Below are 23604 nucleotides of genomic sequence, written 5' to 3'. Positions count from 1 at the left end.
AAGCAATATACCGTACACTTGCAGTGTGTGGCCACTTCCTACACTTTTGTCCAACACTGAGTATTTTCATTTATTGCTGCCCAACCATTTTCAGCCTGATAAATTCCAATTTATCTTTTAAGACATAATTCAAATAGCACCTCCTTGAGAGACCTTCTCTGAATACCGTTTCCTTTCCAGGTATAGTTACTGCTCCCCATACTGTGCTCTCACAACACCACTTATATTCCTCATTTTTAGTGCTTATAAGTAGTCAGATTATTTATTCAGATATTGTCTTTTCAGTTAGACTGCGTGCTTCTTGGAGGAAAAGGTCATGTCTAATTCACTGCCACAGTCCTAGTACCTAGCTCTGTCTGACACACACAAAGCAACAACGATGACTTGTTGGATGAATGTACAGATTACTGCCAGAACTTCCCATGTTTTCCTACAGAAAATGCTTCAAGCTTGTTTTCAGATTTTAATGCTTGATATAACATGCTATATAATAATCTATAGGTGTTATAAAAATAGGAAGTGTTCAAGATTTTTGATGTGTAATCTAGTGGGAAGTACTCATGGGAAACAGATGGGGAAACAGTGGAAACAGTGTCAGACTTTATTTTTTTGGGCTCCAAAATCACTGCAGATGGTGATTGCAGCCATGAAATTACAAGACGCTTACTCCTTGGCAGAAAAATTATGATCAACCTAGATAGCATATTGAAAAGCAGAGACATTACTTTGCCAACAAAGGTCCATCTAGTCAAGGCTATGGTTTTTCCAGTGGTCATGTATGGATGCGAGAGTTGGACTGTGAAGAAGGCTGAGCACCGAAGAATTGATGCTTTTGAACTGTGGTGTTGGAGAAGACTCTTGAGAGTCCCTTGGACTGCAAGGACATCCAACCAGTCCATTCTGAAGGAGATCAGCCCTGGGACTTCTTTGGAGGGAATGATGCTGAAGCTGAAACTCCAGTACTTTGGCCACCTCATGCGAAGAGTTGACTCATTGGAAAAGACTCTGATGCTGGGAGGGATTGGGGGCAGGAGGAGAAGGGGACGACAGAGGATGGCTGGATGGCATCACTGACTCGATGGACATGAGTGTGAGTGAACTCCGGGAGTTGGTGATGAACAGGGAGGCCTAGCGTGCCGTGATTCATGGGGTCGCGAAGAGTCGGACATGACTGAGCAACTGAACTGAACTGAACTCATTAGTAATCTTTATAGAAGGAAAAACAAGTAAAATATGGGGAAATTTAAATATAATTACATCATACTAACGTTATAACATAACACTCTGCAATCTTTTCAAGTCTATAAAGCATCAAGAATTCCACCTTTACTATAAAAAACTTGAAGCAGGAACATCTTTGTATGTACATCTTGCTCTTCCTTCCTAGAAGTGTCCTGATAATGGAGAGGGATGCATTTGTTTACATTAGTATGGGTCAGACTAATTAGGATGCCTGTCAAAATCTTCCTGTCCCATATTCCTGAAACTTTGATAAGTTCATTTATTTCAAACCCAGGGCAACAGAGAAGATAAAAACAAAAGGAATTATCATAGCTTGTGGGAAAATCTACAGGTCAAATGACTCAGGCTCTTCAATCTCCTGGAGCTTTAGAATTATTGGCAACAGAATTTTAAGGTCGTCTCTCATCGGAATTGTTTTTCTGCAAACTCAGCATCCCTGTGAGTGAAGAACTAATTTTGTTTTAAATGGTTTATCTAGACCAAATTTAAACACTTGGACATTACAGGTTACAATATCAGCATTCCTTTTATGTTTGAAATTTTTTTTAATGTTTGTTTTCATTCTTCTATTGATTGTAGATTAGAACTCAGAGTAGGAAATTAACAATATGTTCAATTGTTTCTCCTCAGTTTTCCTAGATTGAGCACTATCAAAATTTACAGAACACTAGGAACTTATGATAAAGCTCTTTAATCCAAAATACTTTCTTTCCAAAGAACCATTTTAAGTGATGACCATAATGTGAGTGATAAGAAAACTGAATGGGTAAAGGGTTTATAGCCATTTGGAACGGACCATTAGGGTCAATACAGAAAAGAGCAACTGCGTAATTCTTTTTCTTCTTTTTTAAAATTTAACTATGCATTTTCCAAAGTGACAGCTAAAAATATTATGGAATGCTCTTTCAATATAAGTACAGAAAAGCATAAATTCAAGAGACTAAGTGGTAGACCAGAAAATAAATCACAGTTCTTAGATTGGGGTTCTAATGCATCTGCAGTTGATTTTTTAAAAATCTGGCCCATGTAGAAAATTTTGCCTTGTAAATCTCTTTTAATCTACATGTTGCCCTTCATCCCTTACTTTTCCTTATAATTTATCTGTTGAAAAATCTAGGCTTTTTAATTGTTAGAATTTCCTACTGTCAGCACTTTGCTAATTGCATACTCACAGGGAAGTTCAACAGGTTCTGTCCTTTCCCCCCTGCAAATTGGTAGTTGGACCCAGAGACTCAATGACTCATGTTTGCCTTTTTTATGTCTGTTTCTTAATTTGAAACCACACATGAAAGTATTGCAGCTCACTGGGATGTCTGTACTTATTACTGCAGAAGGAGCAGAGGCTAAGAATAAGCATGGAAAGAGTGTGCTCAGAGAACTCAGACCCTGCAATTGCCCAGCTTCTGGTCTGAGCATGTGGGATGCATGATCTCGGACAAACCTCAAGCTCAAGCTTTCTCACTTATAAGACAAAGATACCACTCACCTCATGAGACTGCTATGAGGGTTAAATGGAGCAACACATTCAAACAAGATTTTTAAACTGTAAAGTGCTATAAAATCATGCAACTTAGTGTCATCGTTACTCATTACCAGGGACTTAAATAGTTTTATAATAAAAGTTTTAAATGTCTTGGAGAATTAATTTCTTAAGAAAGATTAGATATGGCATTGACACAAAAAAAGGAGATGATTTATTGACTTAATGAATACTTGTGAAGGAATAAATGACAGCCTCCCAGCCCTGCCCAGAAACTTATAGCCGAATGACTCAGGAGCTCTGAGTTCTGTAGGATGAGAGCTTGTAAGCTTCTAGCATACACAAACATCACAGTACCATTTAAACAACTCACTCCAAAGCCACTCATCAAAACGTCAAGTAATGATTTATAACAGGTGAATACTGAAAAAAATGCTGATTTTTATTTACCTTTCAATCTGTGCAAATCCATTAACTATGGATTCTAATGCTCTTCTTCAAAGCACTTTGCCAGGTCACTTCCCTTCTTCCACTCCACATCCTGTTTTCTCTGGGCTTCTCACATAAATTTACTTGAGGGTCCTTCTGCCTATTCACCTACCTCACACCTCTGACCTTCTCCTCAGCCACAGCCAATGTCTGAGCCTTTTTTTCTTTTTTCTCTTGCCCACCCAACTTATGTCCAATCCATCTTTCAAGAAGTTTCTGAAATACTATTTCCAGGTTGTCTTGGCCATGTGGTTAAGAAGAAGCCATTCTGAGTTTCATTCTCCTATATGGAATCCACTAGCTACACAAAGCCATTTATTTATTTTTAATTTTTTAAAATTAACTTTTTACTGGAGTACAAGTTGCTTTACAATGTTGTGCTAGTTTCTGCTGTACAGTAAAGTGAATCAGTTATACGTACACATAAATCCACTCTTTTTTTAGATTTCCTTCCCATTTAGGTCATCACAGATCACTAAATAGAGTTCCCAGTGCTAAATAGTAGGTTCTCATTAGTTATCTCTTTTATATACAGTGGACCAATCTCCAATTTGTCCCACCCCTACTACATGAAACCACTTGCTGCTGCTGCTGCTGCTGCGTCACTTCAGTCGTGTCCGACTCTGTGCAACCCCATAGACGGCAGCCCACCAGGCTCCTCTGTCCCTGGGATTCTCTAGGCAAGAACACTGGAGTGGGTTGCCGTTTCCTTCTCCAACATGAAACCACTTAGATTAACCAAAAATATATATATTTTTGGCCACGCTGCATAGCTTGCATGATCTTAGTTCCACAACCAGGGATTGAACCCACACCCTCAGCAGTGAAAGTGCAAAGTCCTAACCACTTAACTGCCAGGGAAATCCCTAATTTAGCCTCAGTCTTACTAGTCACGTTTTCAAGTACTCGGTAGTTACATATGTAGTGGCTCTACTATTGCACAGGGTAAATATTATAGGACACTTCCATTATTGCAGAAAGTTTATTGGATAGCACTGTGCTGCAGCCCATTTCCTCTCCCTCTTCTATACAGTCTTGGAAGACAATGTGGAAGAAATATAAGCTTTGAAATTAGATGCTCTTTAGCTTTTGAATATTGGACTTTAAAGTGACTATATGAAACTGTCTCCGCACAATGCCTATCAGAGGGTAAGTGCTCAGTGAATGGTAGCCATTAATACAATACTGCTTTCCCAAGTAATTCCAGAATCTCTAATTTTCCTTTTAGCAGTGTATATAAGAATCTGGAGAAGCAACAGCAAATGTTACTTCCTTTTCTGCAAGGCTGTGTGGCATATTCGAAAAGTTATGGACTTTGAATTTATATAGACTTATTCAAACCCTCCTCTGCCACTTTATTATCTTAGGACCTTGAGCAAATTAATCTCTGGTGCTCAGTTTCTTCATCTGTAATATGGGAACAATAATATCTACACTGCACAGTAGTAATGATGATTAGAGATAATGTATGTAAAATACTATGTCTCGCATATGGTAGACATTCAAGAAATTTATTGTAGAAAGCAGGTACTAATAATTCACCTTATAGAGTGCCATGTACTCAACATAGTTGCATACTAAGTGATTGTTGCTGTTGGTAATGAAGGTCAGGCTAGTAAATCTTTTGTAGGATGACGTTTTGCATTGTTTAAAGAGTTTTCCCTCAGTAGGGCTTTCTCTAGTATTCCTACAATGCAGCTAAACTAAAGTTTTTCTCTATGGTATTATTAATTCCGTTCATAATAGTTCTCTTAAATTTATATAAGGAAAAAAATGAGTATTCACAATCATCAGACAGGCTTTAATTTACCATTATCCAGTAGCTTTTACTACTACAAAGACACTTACAGAGTGGCATGCTGGATTGGAATTGCAAAGACTGGCATGAAGAACGGTCACCATCACTGCCACCAATGAAGGCTGCAGCTTAAAATTTTGCCCAGACAGCAAGTCTGAAATTTCTGCCTCCAGAGAAAAACTTAAAAAAAAATCACAGTATTTTTAAAAACAGAGATTTAATGCATATATGAAAAATTGGAGGGCAGAAGGAAGGAGAAGGAAGCATTTTGTATATTTAGATCCTCTTACAAATTCATGCTGCCAGGAGAAGTGCAAACAAGAATTGAGTCACTCTTGTTTCCAGTAGTTGGTACTCCCTAAGTGAGAGCACATTTCAAGCAGTTGGTCTACCGGCTTGCTATGTCTTGTTCCTTCATCTGCTAGAATGCTTGTGGGTCTTCTAAAATATCCTTGGAGGAGTAGGTGGAAAGTGGTGAATCAGTTTAGTATCTAGTCACTCCCCAGGGGAAAAAAAAAAGAGTGACCAAGTAACCAAATAAAGAGAGCTATGAGTTCAATAACCAAGATCATTCCATGGCATGGATTCTGTTATCATTGAGCATAATTCCTTTATCTCTTAGAGACAATCAACCTTCAGCCAGGGGAGTGTAACCTTAAAACGTCATAACTCAGTTTAACATAGTGTTAAAGTTTGGGGTGATATTTGTCAGTGCTGGGGCTGATACAATCAGTCTGAGGGAACCTAGAACAAAGAGTGGTGGGTGAAGAGCATGTCACCTCTGTGCACATTTGTTTCCTTGATGAACAAGGAACTATTAGCTGCAGAGAAAGCATTATCTAGGTGAAAAATGATGCTGATTATTTTAGTTGCCTCTCCTGAAATTGTGGGGTAGAACAGAGGGTCTCAGTGAGTTAAGCAGCAGGTTTTTTACTGTGATGCTGAGGATTTTTTTTTAATTAAGTTTAATTTGGAAGGGTATATAGACACATAGCTCTTCTTCAACAGAAACCAGAAATCAATTTGAGATATAGACCTCTTTTTAACCTCTGCTCTTACTTCATTAAATCAAAAAGTTTTACAGTACTGAATCATATAAGACTTTAAAAAGTCTAAAGTCTTAAACAATTAGTGTTGGGTTAAACAATAGATTTTATACAAAGTTCAAGAAGAACTTGTTAATAAAACATCTGAAGGGGGAAATAATATATTCATTGAGCATGTAGCTTTCTGAAGGAGCGTGCACCATCTTCAAATTTTAATTCTCAATAAATTTAAACTTCAATTGTGAACTTCTATATAAAATATTATTTCTAAATTCATCTTCTCAATAAAGTTGTTTACCACTTAACAGAGTCTTGCCATGTTATGTTTTAAATTAATAATTGCTCTCATTGCTCTAAGTAGAAATGTAACCCGTAAAGCATTAAAAAAAAACTACTCATAATTTTAGTTTGCTCTTAAAACTACAAGTATTTTAAATTACATTTGTTATTTCAAAATATTTTTCTTTAATTTCACCATTAGGCAGAGTTCATGATATTATTACATCTTTAAATAATTTATAACTTTTATAAAAGAATAACAATGTTAACTCTTCTTTGAATGCAGATTTTCTGGTTTTAGATGTAAATTTTTCTTTTTATTTTTGCTGAATATTTTTATTATTTCTTTTCACATGTCTGGATCTGCTCGATTATAGACATATAATTTAAGTTAGCATCTTAGAAATCCAGGAACTTTCATACAACAAACTCATTAAAATATATTTCAGAATCTGACTCAGATAACAACATAAAATATCCACTTTTATCATTTAAAAAATGACCAGCATATTTCATTTTAAAAGGATAGTAAAAGTTTCTTAATCAAAAACTTCTTAGAGGTCTTTTACCACATGGATTTACTGCAAACTTGCTGTATCTGCCAGGCCAGTAAACCTGCCATCCCCTTTAGTCAATATCTCACATTGAGATGCCATGTTTTAAGAATCTTCCTGATCGGGTAAATATTATAGAATATATTCTTTTCTAACCCTATAGACATACCTTTCAAGGGCACATTTATAAGAGCTGGAAGGACAGGGGAAAAATAAAACCCACACTGCTTTTTAGAGTTTTAAAACATTCTTTATTGGAATTTCAATAATTCATTTAGCAGAGTGTGCAAAAATTTTTATAGAAATCTTTTCTTAATTTTACACTTTTGCCATATATTGAAAATCATATTTAATATGGTCTTATATCTTTTAGACTGAAAAACAGAATATGTTAGAATTTGTCAGTGATAACTTGGGTAAGAGTTTAAAGAAAATTATAACTAAATCAGAACTCAGTTTTTACCTATTCCATATAGGAGAAGTAAACAAAGTCGTGAAAGTTCTTCCTAGTTCTGATTTCTGTAGTGCTAGACCAGGATCCCTGCAACACTCTGGACAGTGATTCATACTGTAACAGTCGTAACAGCAACACTAGTAACAATCATAAGTGAACTGTAAAATGTGCTGTAAATACTAACTGTTAGAATTAACCTGTGCAATTCCAGAAATTTCTCCTTAACTAACTTCTTAAAAAGAGTATAAGAAACAACAAAAACGCTAAGGAAGGCCACCACCAGAAACAAAATGTAAACATCCTAAAAGTTTATAAATTTATGTACCTTCGCAAGTTAGTCTGCATTTATTTTTGCTAGACATATTTAGTGTAGTAACCTAGCCTTCTTAACTAAACTGAAATTAATATCAATTTTTCCAACAGTTGTGCTAAATTTCTTTGCACCCAGTATGCAAAGTCCTTATTCATACATGTACCTTTCTCTCTCATTTAGATAAAGCTGGGACTTCTTATATAGCTGAAAAATGTCTTTCCACTGGTAAGACAAGTTATATATATTGTCTCTTAACATGAAATGAAACATATCTTTTTAAAAGTTAATATATATTTAGAATTAAACTATATTATGATTTGATAATTTATCTGTGGAACAACTATAAAAGCAGTGAAAAGTTGTTTTTTTGGAAACCAGGATTTAAAAAAGTGAAAAAGACAGTAGGTTTCTCTGGCTCCTTTTTATGTCTTATCCTAAATTAAAAGGGTATTTTAAAGAATTCTAAATTAAGAGAGAAACACTTAAAAACAACATTATCAAATTTAAATAAATTTGTTATTCTTGAAGAAACAACATGCAAAGGATTTCACACAACAAGCTCCTTGAATTGACCTGGTGTTCCTTAGAAAAATTCAGAAAAAATTCTTGCTTTACAACTGAAAGCATTTGTAATACGGAGTGAAAAAGCAAGGAAGAAGTAAGTAACCTGCCTATTCTCAGCTTTAAAGATATGACAAGGAAAATAAAAATTATTTATAATGACATTTAATAAGAACTCAGATGAGGTTTTCTAGGAAAATCTCTTCTATCCTATACTTTGACAATGATCACAAAACTCCAACAAACCTTCTGACACCTCCTTATAGCTACAAAGCCAAATATTTGCAAACAGTTTCTATATTACAATGTATTAACTGTAACCATCCAACAAATTGGCTGTTTTAATTTCCCTAATTTTAATGCTAAAAGCAAGAATACAAAATCTTAAACTGATTAATGAATTTGAGTTAATAAACAGTTTTTCTAAAATGAATCTTTTTCCAAAAGCCAAGTAAACACTTATCTTGAAGTAAGAAAGCTACACTTAAAAGGGCTCTGTGAAAATATATATGCTTAATCTAAAATCAATAGTTCAAAGAACATGTACCTAAGAGCAGTTGTAATTTTTTGATGACCAAACTAATTGAAACAGACACAGGTATAACTAAAGGCCATTATCTGCATCTCTACTCATAATTATAAGAATGTTCCAAAGTTTTAAAGAAACTCCACAATTTAGTCTGTCTCATGAAAAGTATGGCCTTAACATGAAAAAATCAGATCCAGCCTGAGAAACCTGACCACAGATTAGGAAATAGGGGTATATAAGATCCCTCAACCTGACTACAGATAAATCTCAAAAATGTTGTCATATTATTGTTTTTCTAAAAGTGTAAAAACTAGACTTTTACTATGAAGATCCATAAATGCTTTGTTATTAAGAGATTTCATCTTTAGGTTTGTTAAATTTTGTCTTTAGATATTCAGAGGAATGTCAATACTAAAAATTAATAAATAGCTGAGATTAAAATTATATTCGTACATCTTAAGGGAGAAGCACATAAAGTGAATTAATTTCCCTGTTTGAAAAAAACAATTATCATCTCTTCAAATGGGGGAGAAAAAAGAGAATCAGTCAAAACTACCAGTTCTCTATTTAATATTTAAATCATTATGCTATTCTTACTTATTTCACCTGTGTAAAACCCCTTCTCATCTTGTTCTGCTATGTTCACGCCACTCTTCTCTTGTACTTCCTCAGTGAATATAATATTAAATCCTCTCTTTTAAAATTAAAAATATTTAATATTAAAAATCAGGTCTCTAATTTATTTCTAGAGTTCTTAGAATTGCTAAACAGGACCCCATTTTTTTTTCATTAGAATGTGACTTGATCTCTCATAAAGGCAATCTACCTCAACCATTATTCAAGTTTTTCAAGTAGCTTAAAAAAAACTATTGAGGAGCAGTGTCTAACTTTAATCTTTTCACCTCCTGGATTGCCATGTAAGGCATATTAATAGCAACTCTTGATTGGTTCTTATCTCTAGACCAACTATTCCAAGGAAGAACAGAAATGTTACTTTTAATGGCCTCCCAGAAAAACAATTTTGTGCTACATGTAGAAGTTTTTTCCATAGGCAATACACTTGGATTCATCTGCATGCCAGTTCAATCTTCCCTTCATCTGTTTGCTACTTACTAGACATTTATGTAAATATATCTGAAATTCACAGAAGGAATGCTACAATAATATATTATAAAACTAATAAATTAATTTGTTATAGGAGATATAGGATATCTGTTTAAATCTGTTAGAAATGCTAACAATATCCATTTTTAATGAAAAAGAAAAAAGTACCTGCAAATTTGGTTTAAAATTCATATTCAAGCCTCCTTCATTTATTTAGGAATATAAACCCTCAAGATTATGGTTTTATTTGTCCTCCTCCTGACTTGTGTAATAAGCATATACTGAAATGACAGTTGTTAAGAAATTAATATCTTTTAGGTTTTAGGGCATTAATAAAAGAATAGGAACTTCTCAGATCTGAGTATGTGTTTGTGCTCGAACATATATATATATATATATATATACACATACACACATACATACACATATACAATATATATGTATATATATGTGTGTGTGTGTAGTTTTTATATGTAGTAGTCTATAATTTTTAAATTCTTGGATTCACTCCCTATATTCACATATTGAGAACTTATGTATCTTATAGCCTTGGACATCATTTAAAACAAAACAATCCAGAAAAGTTCAAAAGTAATATTTTCTTTTACCACAAGAGGGGGCTAGAGAATTCTAATCTCTTCTAAGGTCTATAAAACCCTTTTAACTGCTACTTTATAGACATTCAATTACAACAGGCCATAATACATTAAGGCATTAAAATACACATATATCCCAACATATGCCAAAGCAAGCACTACACTAGTGTGCCCACCAGATGATCACCAACACCAACATCAAATAAACACTTAGGCGTCTTCAAGAGGTTTATATGAGATTTTACGCTTTAGTCAGCTCTTTTGGTTAGGTGAACCCTTCGGAATGGAAAATATCAAGGAATGTGATAAAACGCCCAAGAAGTGGAGAGTATGGCAGGAGAAGAGTGAAGTAAGGATTAAGAGAACTGAAATTTATGTAGTTTGGAAAAGTGAAGACTCGAGGGATGAATGTTCACAGTCTTTAAATATCTTCTAAAGGTAACAATATAAATGAATTAGGGGAATTATCCAGTCTCGGAAGATGGTATAGAAGAGAGCAATGGCCTGAAACTAAGGAAGGAAAAGTTTAGGTTAGACATGAAGAATAAATTAGTAATAATAGTTGGGCGGGAAATATGTCTTGCAAAGGAAGGATACAGAGCATAATGGCTATATTTGATAATTAATTAAATGAGATATTAGTAAGAATGATGTGAATTCATTAGAAGGGCTAGATTAGATAACTCAAGTGATTTTTTTCCCCTAAGCTGTGACAATCTCTAGGCCCAACTACGTACTTGGATATTCATAAATGTCTTTCAATGATGATAATGGTCATTTGTAGAAAGGAGTGCTCATGATCCCAGTTAACCCTATGTTTTTTTGATTAAAACAAAATCTGGAGTATTATTATGAAATAACATAATTACAAAATTAACCATTAAAATTATGCTTATCTCTTACAGAATTCCATTAAAATAAACTATACCATATAAGCTATACCCTAACAGCTCATAGAAATGGGTCCACAAATAATTGGCTAAAGGTTTCTATAAGTGAAAATTTTCCATGAAGGAACAACTCCCCTATAAATCCCAGTTTTACAAGCCAGAGAAACCACTTTGTATAATATTTCCCTCTAGACTAATGTATCTGGGTTTAAGCTACTTAGGGCCTAACATAAAAAAGCCTGTCACTCAAAGTCAGAAAGGCAGTGTAGAGCATAAGTGTAATTATAGTTTATGAATTCAACAATCTTCCCATAGTAGACAATAATATTCTAGATTAACATGTTTCAGCATCGTTTTAAACAGCATTACTAACATTTACTTTTTACTTGAAAAGCCAGAGTTCTATGACAAAGCAAAAGAATTTATGGCTAGAAGAACAAAGATCACCAAAGCATGAAGAAATCACTCTAAATATACACTTACATATATATACAACAAAAATATATAAAACATAATGTATATTAAGTATAAATAAAATTTATGCCTATATAAATTAAGTATATGTATCTACATACTTGGCCTGAAAGTTTTATGCTTAAACAAAATTCTTTCACATTTAAGTGAATATTAAACTTTGAGATAAAAATGGTCAATGGCTTTGCAGCTTGAAGAAGAATGGTCTGCCTTTGACTCAGTTTTATATATGTATATATATATCAGATAACTATATTACATTAGCAACCAAAACACTGTATATCATTTTGCCACCACTGTAATGACCACACTAACAACTTCAATAATAACATACTAGGACTTTCATATTACCACTACACTCATTGACTCGTTTAGAATTTGGAGAGAAACAAAAAATATTTGAGGCAATATAAAAAAGCTTAATCTCATCAGCCAAATCACTCACTTAAAAATCAACTATTTACATTTTAAAATGGCCACTGTTACTTCACTACTAATTATAGTAGAAGCTCAATAAATGTTGACCTTTCAAAGAATGGGCTTTTGCTCATATTGCCAGTGTGGAAAAAATTTCTAAAATCACGTTGGCTACAGCAAAGGCCAAATCTTATCCTGACTGTCTTTCAAACTACTGTAAGTCCAACCAACTGTTTTTTTTTGTTTTTTTCCTGAAAACTCAGTCCTTCAAAATCAGCACTTGATTATGTACCATATACCTTATTGTGGGGGTGTTCAGTCTTCTCTCTTCAACTAGATGATTTACTTACTAACCAAAGGAATCGCACCTTATTTCTTTTTGTATCCTCCACGCATCATCTAAATTCATAACTGAATAAGGGCATTCAATATAGGAATTCAATAACTAACTCTTCATTGGCAGTCTATTAAAATCTATAACATGGACAAAAAAGCCAAAAAAGATAATGAATTAGTTCTCTGTCAAGTCAATTCAGAAACTAATTGTATGCTTTTCACAATTGTAATTGTCCGAATTTATGGAGCCCTTTGAAATTCTTTATAAAATACTGCTTCCAAATCATTCTGGGAAGATAACATACATAGGCCAGAGAGACACACATGTCTGAAGAACTTGACTAAAACTTCTGAAAAATAGCTTAATGCCCATGGTCAGGCAAAGCTATCTGGGTCCGCACTGAAAAGCATGCTGAGATCAGGCAGGTGAGGAAAGTACACGGTATGGGTCAGGGGAGGCTGTGCCCAGGTCTTGGTTTTCTTACTGATTCTGTCTTGCTGACCATAGGACCAGGCACTTCACCTTTTTAAAATGTAGTTTCCATTTTGGTAAAACAGAGATTAGATTGGGTGATTACCAAGTCTCTTCCATGTCTAAACTGCCATGGTTTTAATGTTAAAATGTGGGTTAAGTTTGCAAGGAGTTTTTCCTAGTGAAAGAGGCATTATGGAAGCTATCCAACAATCAACACATGCGAGAGTGCTTTACTAAAGCACTGGACAGAAGGTTAGAGTTTAAATACGCACCAACAGCCCAAACATGCTTGGCTGAAGAATGAAAAATGAGTAGTTCATAGACAGATAATTGTTATTGTTTTTTTTATTCTACACAAAACATGTATAATCCTTGGTAATCATTTGTTTAAGTTATATAAATTACTGTCAACTTTGAAGCCCAGTTTGTCATCTTCATCTGTGATTTATACCAGACTATATAAACGACATGATGTCTTAGATCTAATAAGACATTTATCTTCATGAAGGAGGCCACTGCAATCCTGAGTGACAGCTTACTTACCCTTATCACAGTTAACTCAACACTGAGTCCTTAATTTCTCCAAATGATCTGAAATCTGATGGACTCACCTGAAGCCAACAGAGACTTGTTCAGAAATCTACCATGCTCATGAAAGTATGTGTTTTACAGTAGGAATTTATTCTTTGACTCTCAAAACACAGACAGAGAAACCAGTTTTGTGCTCTTCCGCAGTGTACACTCTAAATACACAGACATAACTTCTGTTAGGTTTGACAGGAGTCATATGTCTTATTAAAGAAAAATATACCTGCAAGCAATAAAGATAAAAGCAAATAACTGAAGAATAAAAATAAAATGAGATAAATGCTTGTTTGAATGTATGTATGTTTATTTATATAATCATATATGGAAAGGGACTATTTGAGTCATTTCTATTATCATCATATAATAGAATAAAAAGGTACTAACAACCCTAAATATGTTCATATAGTTTATGTAATTTAAGAAAAATACACACGAAGAATGTAATGTGCTTGACCCCATCAGTGAGAAGGAAGCAAATGGCTTGCTGTTTTTAGGCCATTAACTCTTTCAACCTACTAGGTACCAATGACTGAACTTGCAATAGCTTTCTAACATTCCAAGTCAAGCAGCCATAAAACACACACATTTTCCTCCAAAGCTGTCAGCAGTATTCAGCCTAAGGTTTACCTAATCAGAGGGGTCACTTACCACTAATCACTGCATCATTAATTCACACATCCCATAAGTACTATAAGAAGTGCAGTTTATTTATTATGTGAAACAATATAATTTATATAGTAAAATCAGGCCTTACACACAACTCACAGCAATGAGGTCTCAAACTGGCTTGTGAACAAACATTTTTTTATCCTCACTGAATATAAAATCTATCAGGGGTACTATGAGTAGACTTGCTATGGTTTTTCCATTAGTCATGTGTGGAAAGTGAGGTGGACCATAAAGCAGGCTGAGCACTGAAGAATTGATGTTTTCAAATTATGGTACTGGTGAAGACTCTTGAGAGTCCCTTGGACAGCAAGGAGGTCAAACTAGTCAATTCTAAAGGAAATCAACCCTGAATATTCATTGGAAGGGATGATGCTGAAGCTAAGGCTCCAATACTTTGGCCACCTGATGCGAAGAGTCAGGGTCTTTTAAGACCCTGATGCTGGGAAAGATGGAGGGCAGGAGGAGAAGGGGGCAAGAGAGGATGAGATGGTTGAATGGCAACACCAACTCAACGGACATGAGTTTGAGCAAACTCGGGGAGGTAGTGAAGGACAGGGAAGCCTGGTGTGTTGCAGTCCATGGTGTCGCAAAGCGTTGGACACGACTGACTGGCTGAACAACAACAAATCCTCCAGTTATCATTACAAAACATTAAAAAATGTTTTTAAGAAGTGTTAAAAATAAGGCCATAAAAACTGATTTTCTTTATTTTAAAAATATTCTGTTTTTTAATATATCTTTCAGAAAAGGCATGGAGTTGAAAATGGCCACTACTGGTACATGAACAAGTCTACAATTTCTTTTAAGTCAAGTAGCATGTGGCACCCCACTCCAGTACTCTTGCCTGGAAAATCCCATGGACGGAGGAGCCTGGTAGGCTGTAGTCCATGAGGTCGCTAAGAGTCGGACACAACCGAGCAGCTTCACTTTCACTTTTCACTTTCATGCATTGGAGAAGGAAATGGCAACCCACTCCAGTGCTCTTGCCTGGAGAATCCCAGGGACGGTGAGCTTGGTGGGCTGCCGTCTATGGGGTTGCAAAGTCAGACATGACTGAAGCGACTTAGCAGTAGCAGTAGCAGCAGCATATAAATTGGCCTATAAAGGCTCTTCACTTAATCATTTTTACTCTTCTCCAATGATGGTTACAGGTTTTTACTTTTCCAATTCTACTTTTCATTTTGCTGGAGAACAAGAATGCTTTATAACCTTTAACATCCAGATGTAAAAATAAGTTCGAAAAACATTCTTCCTCATTTCTTCCCAGATATATCTGACCAATACCAGTTATTACCTTTTCTTTAATTAGAAGGTAATAATACATGATACATAATATTAATACATTATTACAGATTTCTGGTTTCTTCACTTAAAATCATTTTTAAAATTTTCTTCCAGAAGGAGTCACTATAACCTTTTATAGAACACTTTCCCTAACCCATCTTTAAAAAATTTATATATGTGTTGTTTAGTTGCTAAGTCATTTCTGGTTCTTGCAACCCCATGGACTGCAGCCTGCCAGGCTCCTCTGTCAATGAGATTTCCAAGGCAAGAATACTGGAGTGGGTTGCCATTTGCTTCTGCAAAAGATCTTCCCCATGCAGGGACTGAACCAGCATCTCCTGCCTTGGCAGGCAGAGTCTTTACCCCTGAGCCACCTGCGAAGTCCCATATATACACGGGGGTTCTTTGTAATTATATATCCATTGTATATTTTGCACAATGAGAGCAATCAGATTTTGAGCTTCATAGTTGGCTGGCTTTTGTAGTTACTGTATTGAATGCTTCATACTAAAAAATTTTTCCTTCAATACAGTAGAAACTATGTCTTCCTAAGTCTATAAATCTAAATTTTATTACTTGTTAGCAAGTTTTCATTCCTGATTATGGGGTTATGCTCTTGTTTGTAGGTATCTCTCCATAGGCTATAGCCTGACATTCTCAGACTGAGGGCAGTTTACAAAGGAAGAGGGGAAGGAATTGTGATTAGGTAGCAACATGCTCTCATTTTTATGCATGGTTTAGCATGTAACCTTGGTTTTCATTTTATGCTGTCGCACCTGGTCAGGTTTCTATATTCTTCTAGATCTCTTTGTAGTTTTCGCAAAAGCATGACCCAAACACGACACGCACCATGGCTATTGCTTCTCATCACTGAAGTTATGGCCAAATGGATCAGACTGTGTCCTTGCATAACTGTACGTTTAGGATACTGATCTGGCTACAGCTGGAAGGCAACCAAGCTGAAAAATTTTAGGACTGATCTTTCATTTTTCTAATAAAGATAAAAATTCCAAGTGTTTAAAATAATGTTACTATAAATAAAATTTTTTTAAATCTTTTGTTCCTAATGGATCACTGTAGCTATCTCATCAGCATTTATATCTGTCCATCTGTCAACATATTAATAGTGTGTTTTCCCAATGAGATAGTCAGCTCCATGAGGGCAAGGACTGTGTTTGACTTTTTACTGCCTAATAGCTTAGCTCAGCATTACCTTATAATCTCTAAATAAGTATTTGTTAAAATAATGAATAAATAGCATATCAAATGTTACTGTTCTCTATAATGGTGTAATCTAGTAAAATAGGATATAAAGTTTACCTAAAATTTTAACATCTTTATCAGCATCTCTTTAATTTCACAAGAAATGTACATATCTTTATTTTTCAGGGGAAGGAAACAAACATTTATTGTGCCCATTATCCATCAGGCACTAGGCACTTTGCTAGATTCAATACTTTGCAGAAACATATCTTATCATCCTACAGTCAAATAAACAAGTCTATTCTTACCTATACTATTAACAGTGACACTTTGGGAATTCTTTCAACTTTAATGTGCTTTGGGATTTTCCAGGTAATAGGTTTATCTCTCAATGCTAATCACTTTCTTTAATTTCAACTATTTTTAATGAAAACATTTTAAATATATTATTTCCACTTAGAGGTCTTTCTGGCTTACTTACTGTGTTCTCAGTTGTGTTTGGGAAAGCTGGAAATACTAAGTGACCCATGGATTAATGAGGTACTATTGTTCTAATTCTGTCAAGCATTAGATTGATCAAAAAGAAACAAAACAAATTTTTTTGTTTTGCACTGTTAATTTTGTATAATTATTAATCAGCTACCAGTGTAATTATTAAGCTTTCAACCCAAATGATGTTTTTAGTGTAAAAACTTAGGTATTACTAATTGAGCTAGGATACAAAGCTCAAACAAAATAAACTGCTTCTGTGTGACTGAATCTATAGTTCTGTTTGGTGGTTATCAATTCAACGAAAATAAGAAAATACAAAATCACCAAAACGGCTAGATGAAATAAGAATTAATGACAAATTAAAAGGAGAAGGGAATGCAGGGATTATGAACACTTGGAAAATGCCAAAGTCGGAGGGAAATTTGCAAGAAAAATAAATACCAAGATCACAGACTAATAAAGAAAAATAAAGAATAATTTACCAACTTTAGTCCCAATCCCTAAGTGAATAATAAGCTTCCAATTTAATATTCAGTTTAGTAGCATTTCGACATCCCCCCAGCACACACACACTGCAAAGGCACAAGAGAGACTTTGATAAGATAACCATGTGCATCAATGATGATCAAACCTTCTGTTCAAGTGGCCAAATGCCAGAAGAGGCACAGTGAACTCCCACCCCTGGGATATCTGAGCCTGAGCCAGAAACCGGCAGCCACCATGCCAAATTTTTTATATTCGTGTATCTTAAAAATTCATATATATTTTGCATGCCACTATATTACATACCAATGTGTTTCTAATATAATGTTCATAAGGGTTGAATTATTTAACTCTTTCCATTCCCAAATCTTCAAATGAAATGGATGCAGATCCGGGAAGATCTGCATTATGGTCCTTGTGATTTTCCCTTCCCCTTAGACAACACCAATATGGTCAGAGAGATGTGAGTATGGGTAAAAATGGTATCCTATTATAATATGATAAGCTCAAGAGTCTCAAATAATCCTCAATATATCAATAATTCAATAATCATAAAACAATGCTCTTAATTCTCATGAACTTCACTGAAGCTAAAAAATATGAAAGAAGGTTAAACTGGGCCCTGCAATCTTAAAAAGGTCTCTTAGCTTTTCAGCTACAGTTCTTATAGAAAGATCGATAATGATGTCTTCCTGCTCCAATATGGAATTAGTGTTTCCCTAAGTACATTAACTTGAGAACTATTGAATTATCTAGGAGGATAGCACCACAATGAAACAAATAGTTGTTCTTTGCAAACGAGTGATTACCAATACAGAGAACCTTCTGAAGGCTGCTAGATTGAAAATGACCAAAGGCAAAGACCCAGGACAAAAAGTATAAAAGTTTGGTCATCCTAAAGATAGAAAGATGACACTCACCCTCATCCTGATAATCTGACAAAAAAGGTGCATCTGATGTAAAAGAAGGGCCATGAGTTCCACTGTGATTATCATCGGAGCTGTCCTGTCCAAGGTAATTTTCAGGTTGGTCTCCCCCTGAGGGACAAAAAAGAAAGAAACAAAGTCATACTTCTGATATCTTAATAAATGTCTTTGTAGATTCCTTCTAGAGGCCAGTGTTAGTCACTCAGTCTTGTCTGACTCTTTGCGACTCCATGGTCTGTCCATGGAATTCTCCAGGCAAGAATACTGGAGTGGGTTGCCATTCCCTTCTCCAGGGGATTTTCCCAACCCAGGGACTGAACCTGGGTCTCCTGCATTGCAGGTAGATTCTTTTCCATCTGAGCTCCCAGGGAAGCCCAGATTCCTTCTGGTATTTACCAAATATATCTATTAACATAAGAGAAACATATAAATAATTTATAGAACCAACCTACCTGGATGGGAAATTTTCCATTCAACTAACTAGAACTTAGAAACTGTTAAAGTGAGGAGACCTTTTGCCACCAGAAAGAAATTTCCCCATCACACTTAAAATGAAAACGTAGTTATAAAAATATCCCATTAATTACTGCCTTTACCCTGAATGCCTCTATTTCCAAATGAAATAGAATAAATTACACAAAGAGTTAAACTTCTATACATAATACAGTGCAGCAAAGTCAAGCAGAGAAGGCAATGGCAACCCACTCCAGTACTCTTGCCTGGAGAATCCCAGGGACGGAGCGGGGTGCGGAGCCTGGTGGGCTGCCGTCTATGGGGTCGCACAGAGTCGGACACGACTGAAGTGACTTAGCAGCAGCAGCAGCAGCAAGGTCAAGATTCTTTCCTTTGTTAAAAAATAAGAGATGTAAAATTTGGAGAGAATCTGGACTATTCCAATTTAAATCACTACTTGTTTTGCAATTTTAAGGAAGTTCTCTTTATAATTCTGGTTTACAGCCTATGCAACCACCTCTTAGGAATTCTAAAAACCCTAAGAAGGTAATATTTGTTCTGCAAAATTGCTTTGATGAAAGGTAATGTATATACAATTCTGAATAAGGCAATTAAAATAATGCTAATCTCTTTTGGGCGTTTTTGACACACTAGTGGATTATATTTTGTAGAAGTGGCCCATGCTATTACAACACTTTAAAAGGTTTAGAAAGAAGATGTTAGTTCATTCAGAAACCAGAAGAAAAGGCTCTGCACTGCAAATGGCTTTACTCAAAATCCCCCAAACAGAGGTACAGTCTGCTGATAAAAGGACACCAACAGCTGCTCAGTTCATTTCACAAACATGAAAAGGGGATTTTCAACTGAATTTAATATTATCTCAAATACTAATTTCCAAAGGAAATCACCAATGCTAATCTCAGTAAACACTGTAGAGTTTTGGCCCTGGATTTCAACTAGGGAGCAGTGAAACTGAACAACCTACATAGAATCTGTATTGCCTCACTTTAAAGGTTTATTTCCTACAATTAAACTAGAAGGATAGGGAGGATATAAAATGATTAAAAGTGGAAAGCTGTAGCCTTCTCTTTCCATAAATTAGATGATCATATCTAGATTCCTCTGCAGATGCCCAATGATAGGTAGACATCCATAACTGAGTTGAACACCTGCAGATACAGGACTTTAAAAATAAACTGTGGAGTTTGTTGTGGAGAATAAAAGTAAAATGAAAACAAACAAACCCCTCACACAACAGTCACTGGCTAGAGTGGGAAGAAATGCTGTGTTTTACTAGGTTACTTGATCAAGATACAAAGCTTATAGTTCTGCTAAAGTACTACTGAGAAATTTCTATTATAAGCAGAAAAATCTCAAATACTGAACTGAGGACTAAAATCCTCAAATTTTACATCACTGCAAATCCACTGAAATGATATTATCAAGGCAATCTAAATGTATAGCCTGGCAGGCAACCTGAAAGTGAGCTGTGAGATTAAAGGAATTTAACATTTTTGAGTCAAACAAAGATCCAGTTAAAAAGTAGTCATATGGGTTGCCAAGCAAAATTTAGCATTTGTAGGACATAATGGGCATTATTTATCAACTGTCACTCCAGATTCAAAGTTTTCTGCTTGCTCCAGAAATCTGACAAATCCACTCTTACATATTCTAGCAGTCTAGGCTTTTTAAAAAAAAGCAAATCAGGAGGGGCTTTGCTTTGCTTTGCTTTGTTATTTTAAATGAGCTTTTAAGTTTTGGAATAGTTGTGGATTTATTCTAAGTATTGCAAAGATAGTACAAGGAGTTCCTACATACTGTTCAACCAATTTCCCCAATGTCAACTTTTTACATAACTAGTGTATACTTGTCAAAATCAAGAAATTAGCATTGATACACTGCTATTAACTAAACCACAGACCTTATTCAGATTACACCAGTTTTCCCACTAGTGTCCTTTTCCTGTCACAGGATCCAATTCAGTTATATTTAGAGCTTCCATTTTTAAAGTATTATCCAAAATACCTACCTGGATTTGGCATGCCTGGAGAATCCCATGGACAGAGAAGCCTGGCTGGCTATAGTTCATGGGGTCACAAAGAGCTGGACACGACTGAAGTGACTTAGCATGCATGCATGCATTATTAACTTCAGATGGAAAAGTCACTTCCATGTGATTCCTATGGTATCTAAACGTAGTTACTCCAGGTGAGCTTTTAACAGCTACCTCTGTGCTAAATACAAGACCATGACTCTGTAAAGTATACGACAACAAAGGTAAACAACTCAATGCAGGAAAAACAGAGCCTAGGTCAGTACTAAAAATGATTGCAGTGGGGGAAACATTTAAAAATATTTTTTACATCCAAGTGTAATTAGTTCCTGATGAGGGAAATGTAGCTGTAAGTGTTTTCAGTGTCATATCAAGTGGCCCAGCTCCCCTGGACACACACAGAAAAAAAGCCAGTGACATATAAATAGACACTCCCATGTAATTAAAATGATTACAATTATTCAAGATGCATGGGTGAAAAATTTTATAGAAGAACTAACAATTACTGTGGTCATTTTGGATTTGTTGAAGTTTAGAACATAATTTGTTCTTAAAACATAATCGCAAGTAATCTCTGGACTCATCTACAGCTCTTAGAATTGCAGTTACAAGTGGCCACAACCACAGTCCAGTGGGATCAGACGTAAATGATCACAAACCATAGTGACAGACATTTCCATTCAGTAGCTCTACAATTAGGGCTTAGAACTCCACCTGCTTTGAGTGGCTTTCTCACAAGCAAGACCCTAGCCACTAGAGACACTCTTTCCCATTGCAACTTGCTCAGAATCAATATATTTCTATCCAGATATATATATTCTAACACACAATATCTCCATTAATCACATCCACTACCTTCAGTCCCTTCCTTTTGTATTTCTAAACAAGATCTGGGGGAACTAAATTAAGGGTTCACCTGCTATTAGCTGGTAGTTTGCTCCTCTAATCCTAAGTATCATAAGAATTGGGCACCAGAAACACCCCTTAGTATATTCAGTGGTAGGTTTCCACTGAGTATGGTGCTGAGGAGCCTGTAAGGAGGATGGCTTCTCTATTGTTCTTTCCTTTAAGTCAAACTCAATTTCATTCATGCTCCATAGAATGATAAGGTGGGAATCTCTGAGGGTTGGAGCAGAAAGATAAAGCAGCTTTGTGTCAGGTGTAAGGTAATTATTTGCTAGGGTTTCTGTGCTATTTGTTTTTATTCCCTGTGTTTTCATTAACAGCTAATGAGTTTTCTCCCTTAATTCTGAAACAATAGCTTGGCCACTTGAAGTTGGCTTTTTCTGCCATGAATTCAACCAGCTGTTGCTGCTCCATAAACTTTATGGAGAAGTGAATTAAACTGCTAAAAACTTTCATTTCCTAATTCAATTCCAAATAAAACAGGGGAGAAAATGAGCCATGATGATGCTCCCCTCGTAACTATTTTGACTCACAGCAAATCCATCTGATTCTGAACTTGCAGGTACTATTTGCGGATAAAAACAAACCATAATGATGATTTTACCAAGAAATAAGAGAAAAATTTTAAAAGACAGAAAAAATAAAAAAGCATAAAACATAAGCATAAAACCGTAAGAAAAATAAATACAACATATAAATATATGTTTGTTTATTCAATATGCAAAGGCTCAATGTGTTTTTTCATGGTACTATGAAGTCATTAACTTTTACTTTTCTCCTAATTAATTATGAGCTATATTATAAAAACTTTATGCACATCTGCAACCAACTATATGGCATGGTTGAAAATTTTCTAGGGTTTGCTATTACTTCACCAAGTATCTCTGGATAATATAAGGAAAATGAAATTAATGTAAAGTTGCATTGTTTTTGCTTTCATTGTTGACAATGAAAGGGAATATACAACTTCTGACTCTATTTAGTACTTAAGAACCTGTGAGATACACAGCTCCTTCTTTAAATTAATAAATCTTGAACAAAATGTCATAAATAAAGGTCTCTGATCCAATCCAGTTAGTTTTCATGCTTGATAACGTTAATACTGCCAGATTTTCACGGACCAATTTCCCAGTAATGCAGTTCCCAAAGCTGAACTAAGGTAAGATTAGTAAAACTTCAGCTTATTATTCCTTATTTATAACCATTCACCTAAATTATTAAATATAATACCGACTAAAGAAATATATTGAGTACATACGTGTCCATATATGTGAAGTGTTATTCACATGTAAACATATTTTGGAGAACATTTGTAACACCAAATCTAAAGTTCTGTCAACACTTCCATTATAAATTAGATACCATATTGCACATACTCATGCATTAGAAAATGTATGGTGTTTCCCACAGAACATCTTAGAGGCTTCACCTATTTCTAAATATCCGTTTCGATTTGCATGGTTAGTTCTTGTGATTAATCCATGTATAGTGAAGGTCTCAAATTCTTCTC

The 23604-nt window shown here is 35.1% G+C and overlaps 1 protein-coding gene across 1 annotated transcript in view; it reads right to left on the bottom strand.

Annotated features, from left to right (window-relative positions):
- The window catches only part of SKAP1 (src kinase associated phosphoprotein 1), a 305931-nt gene that overhangs the window by 189521 nt on the left and 92806 nt on the right, over positions 1-23604 (bottom strand). Inside the window, exon 4 of the mRNA XM_019981906.2 lies at positions 18677-18793. Within this exon, the coding sequence (XP_019837465.1) occupies positions 18677-18793 (117 nt within the window). The remainder of the gene's footprint in view (positions 1-18676; positions 18794-23604) is intronic.

Source organism: Bos indicus, chromosome 19 (assembly GCF_029378745.1).
Source record: "Bos indicus isolate NIAB-ARS_2022 breed Sahiwal x Tharparkar chromosome 19, NIAB-ARS_B.indTharparkar_mat_pri_1.0, whole genome shotgun sequence".
In the NCBI taxonomy this organism is placed as follows: domain Eukaryota; kingdom Metazoa; phylum Chordata; class Mammalia; order Artiodactyla; family Bovidae; genus Bos; species Bos indicus.
The sequence above is the reverse complement of the archived record's forward strand: the minus strand, read 5'-3'. Positions and strand labels throughout refer to the sequence as shown.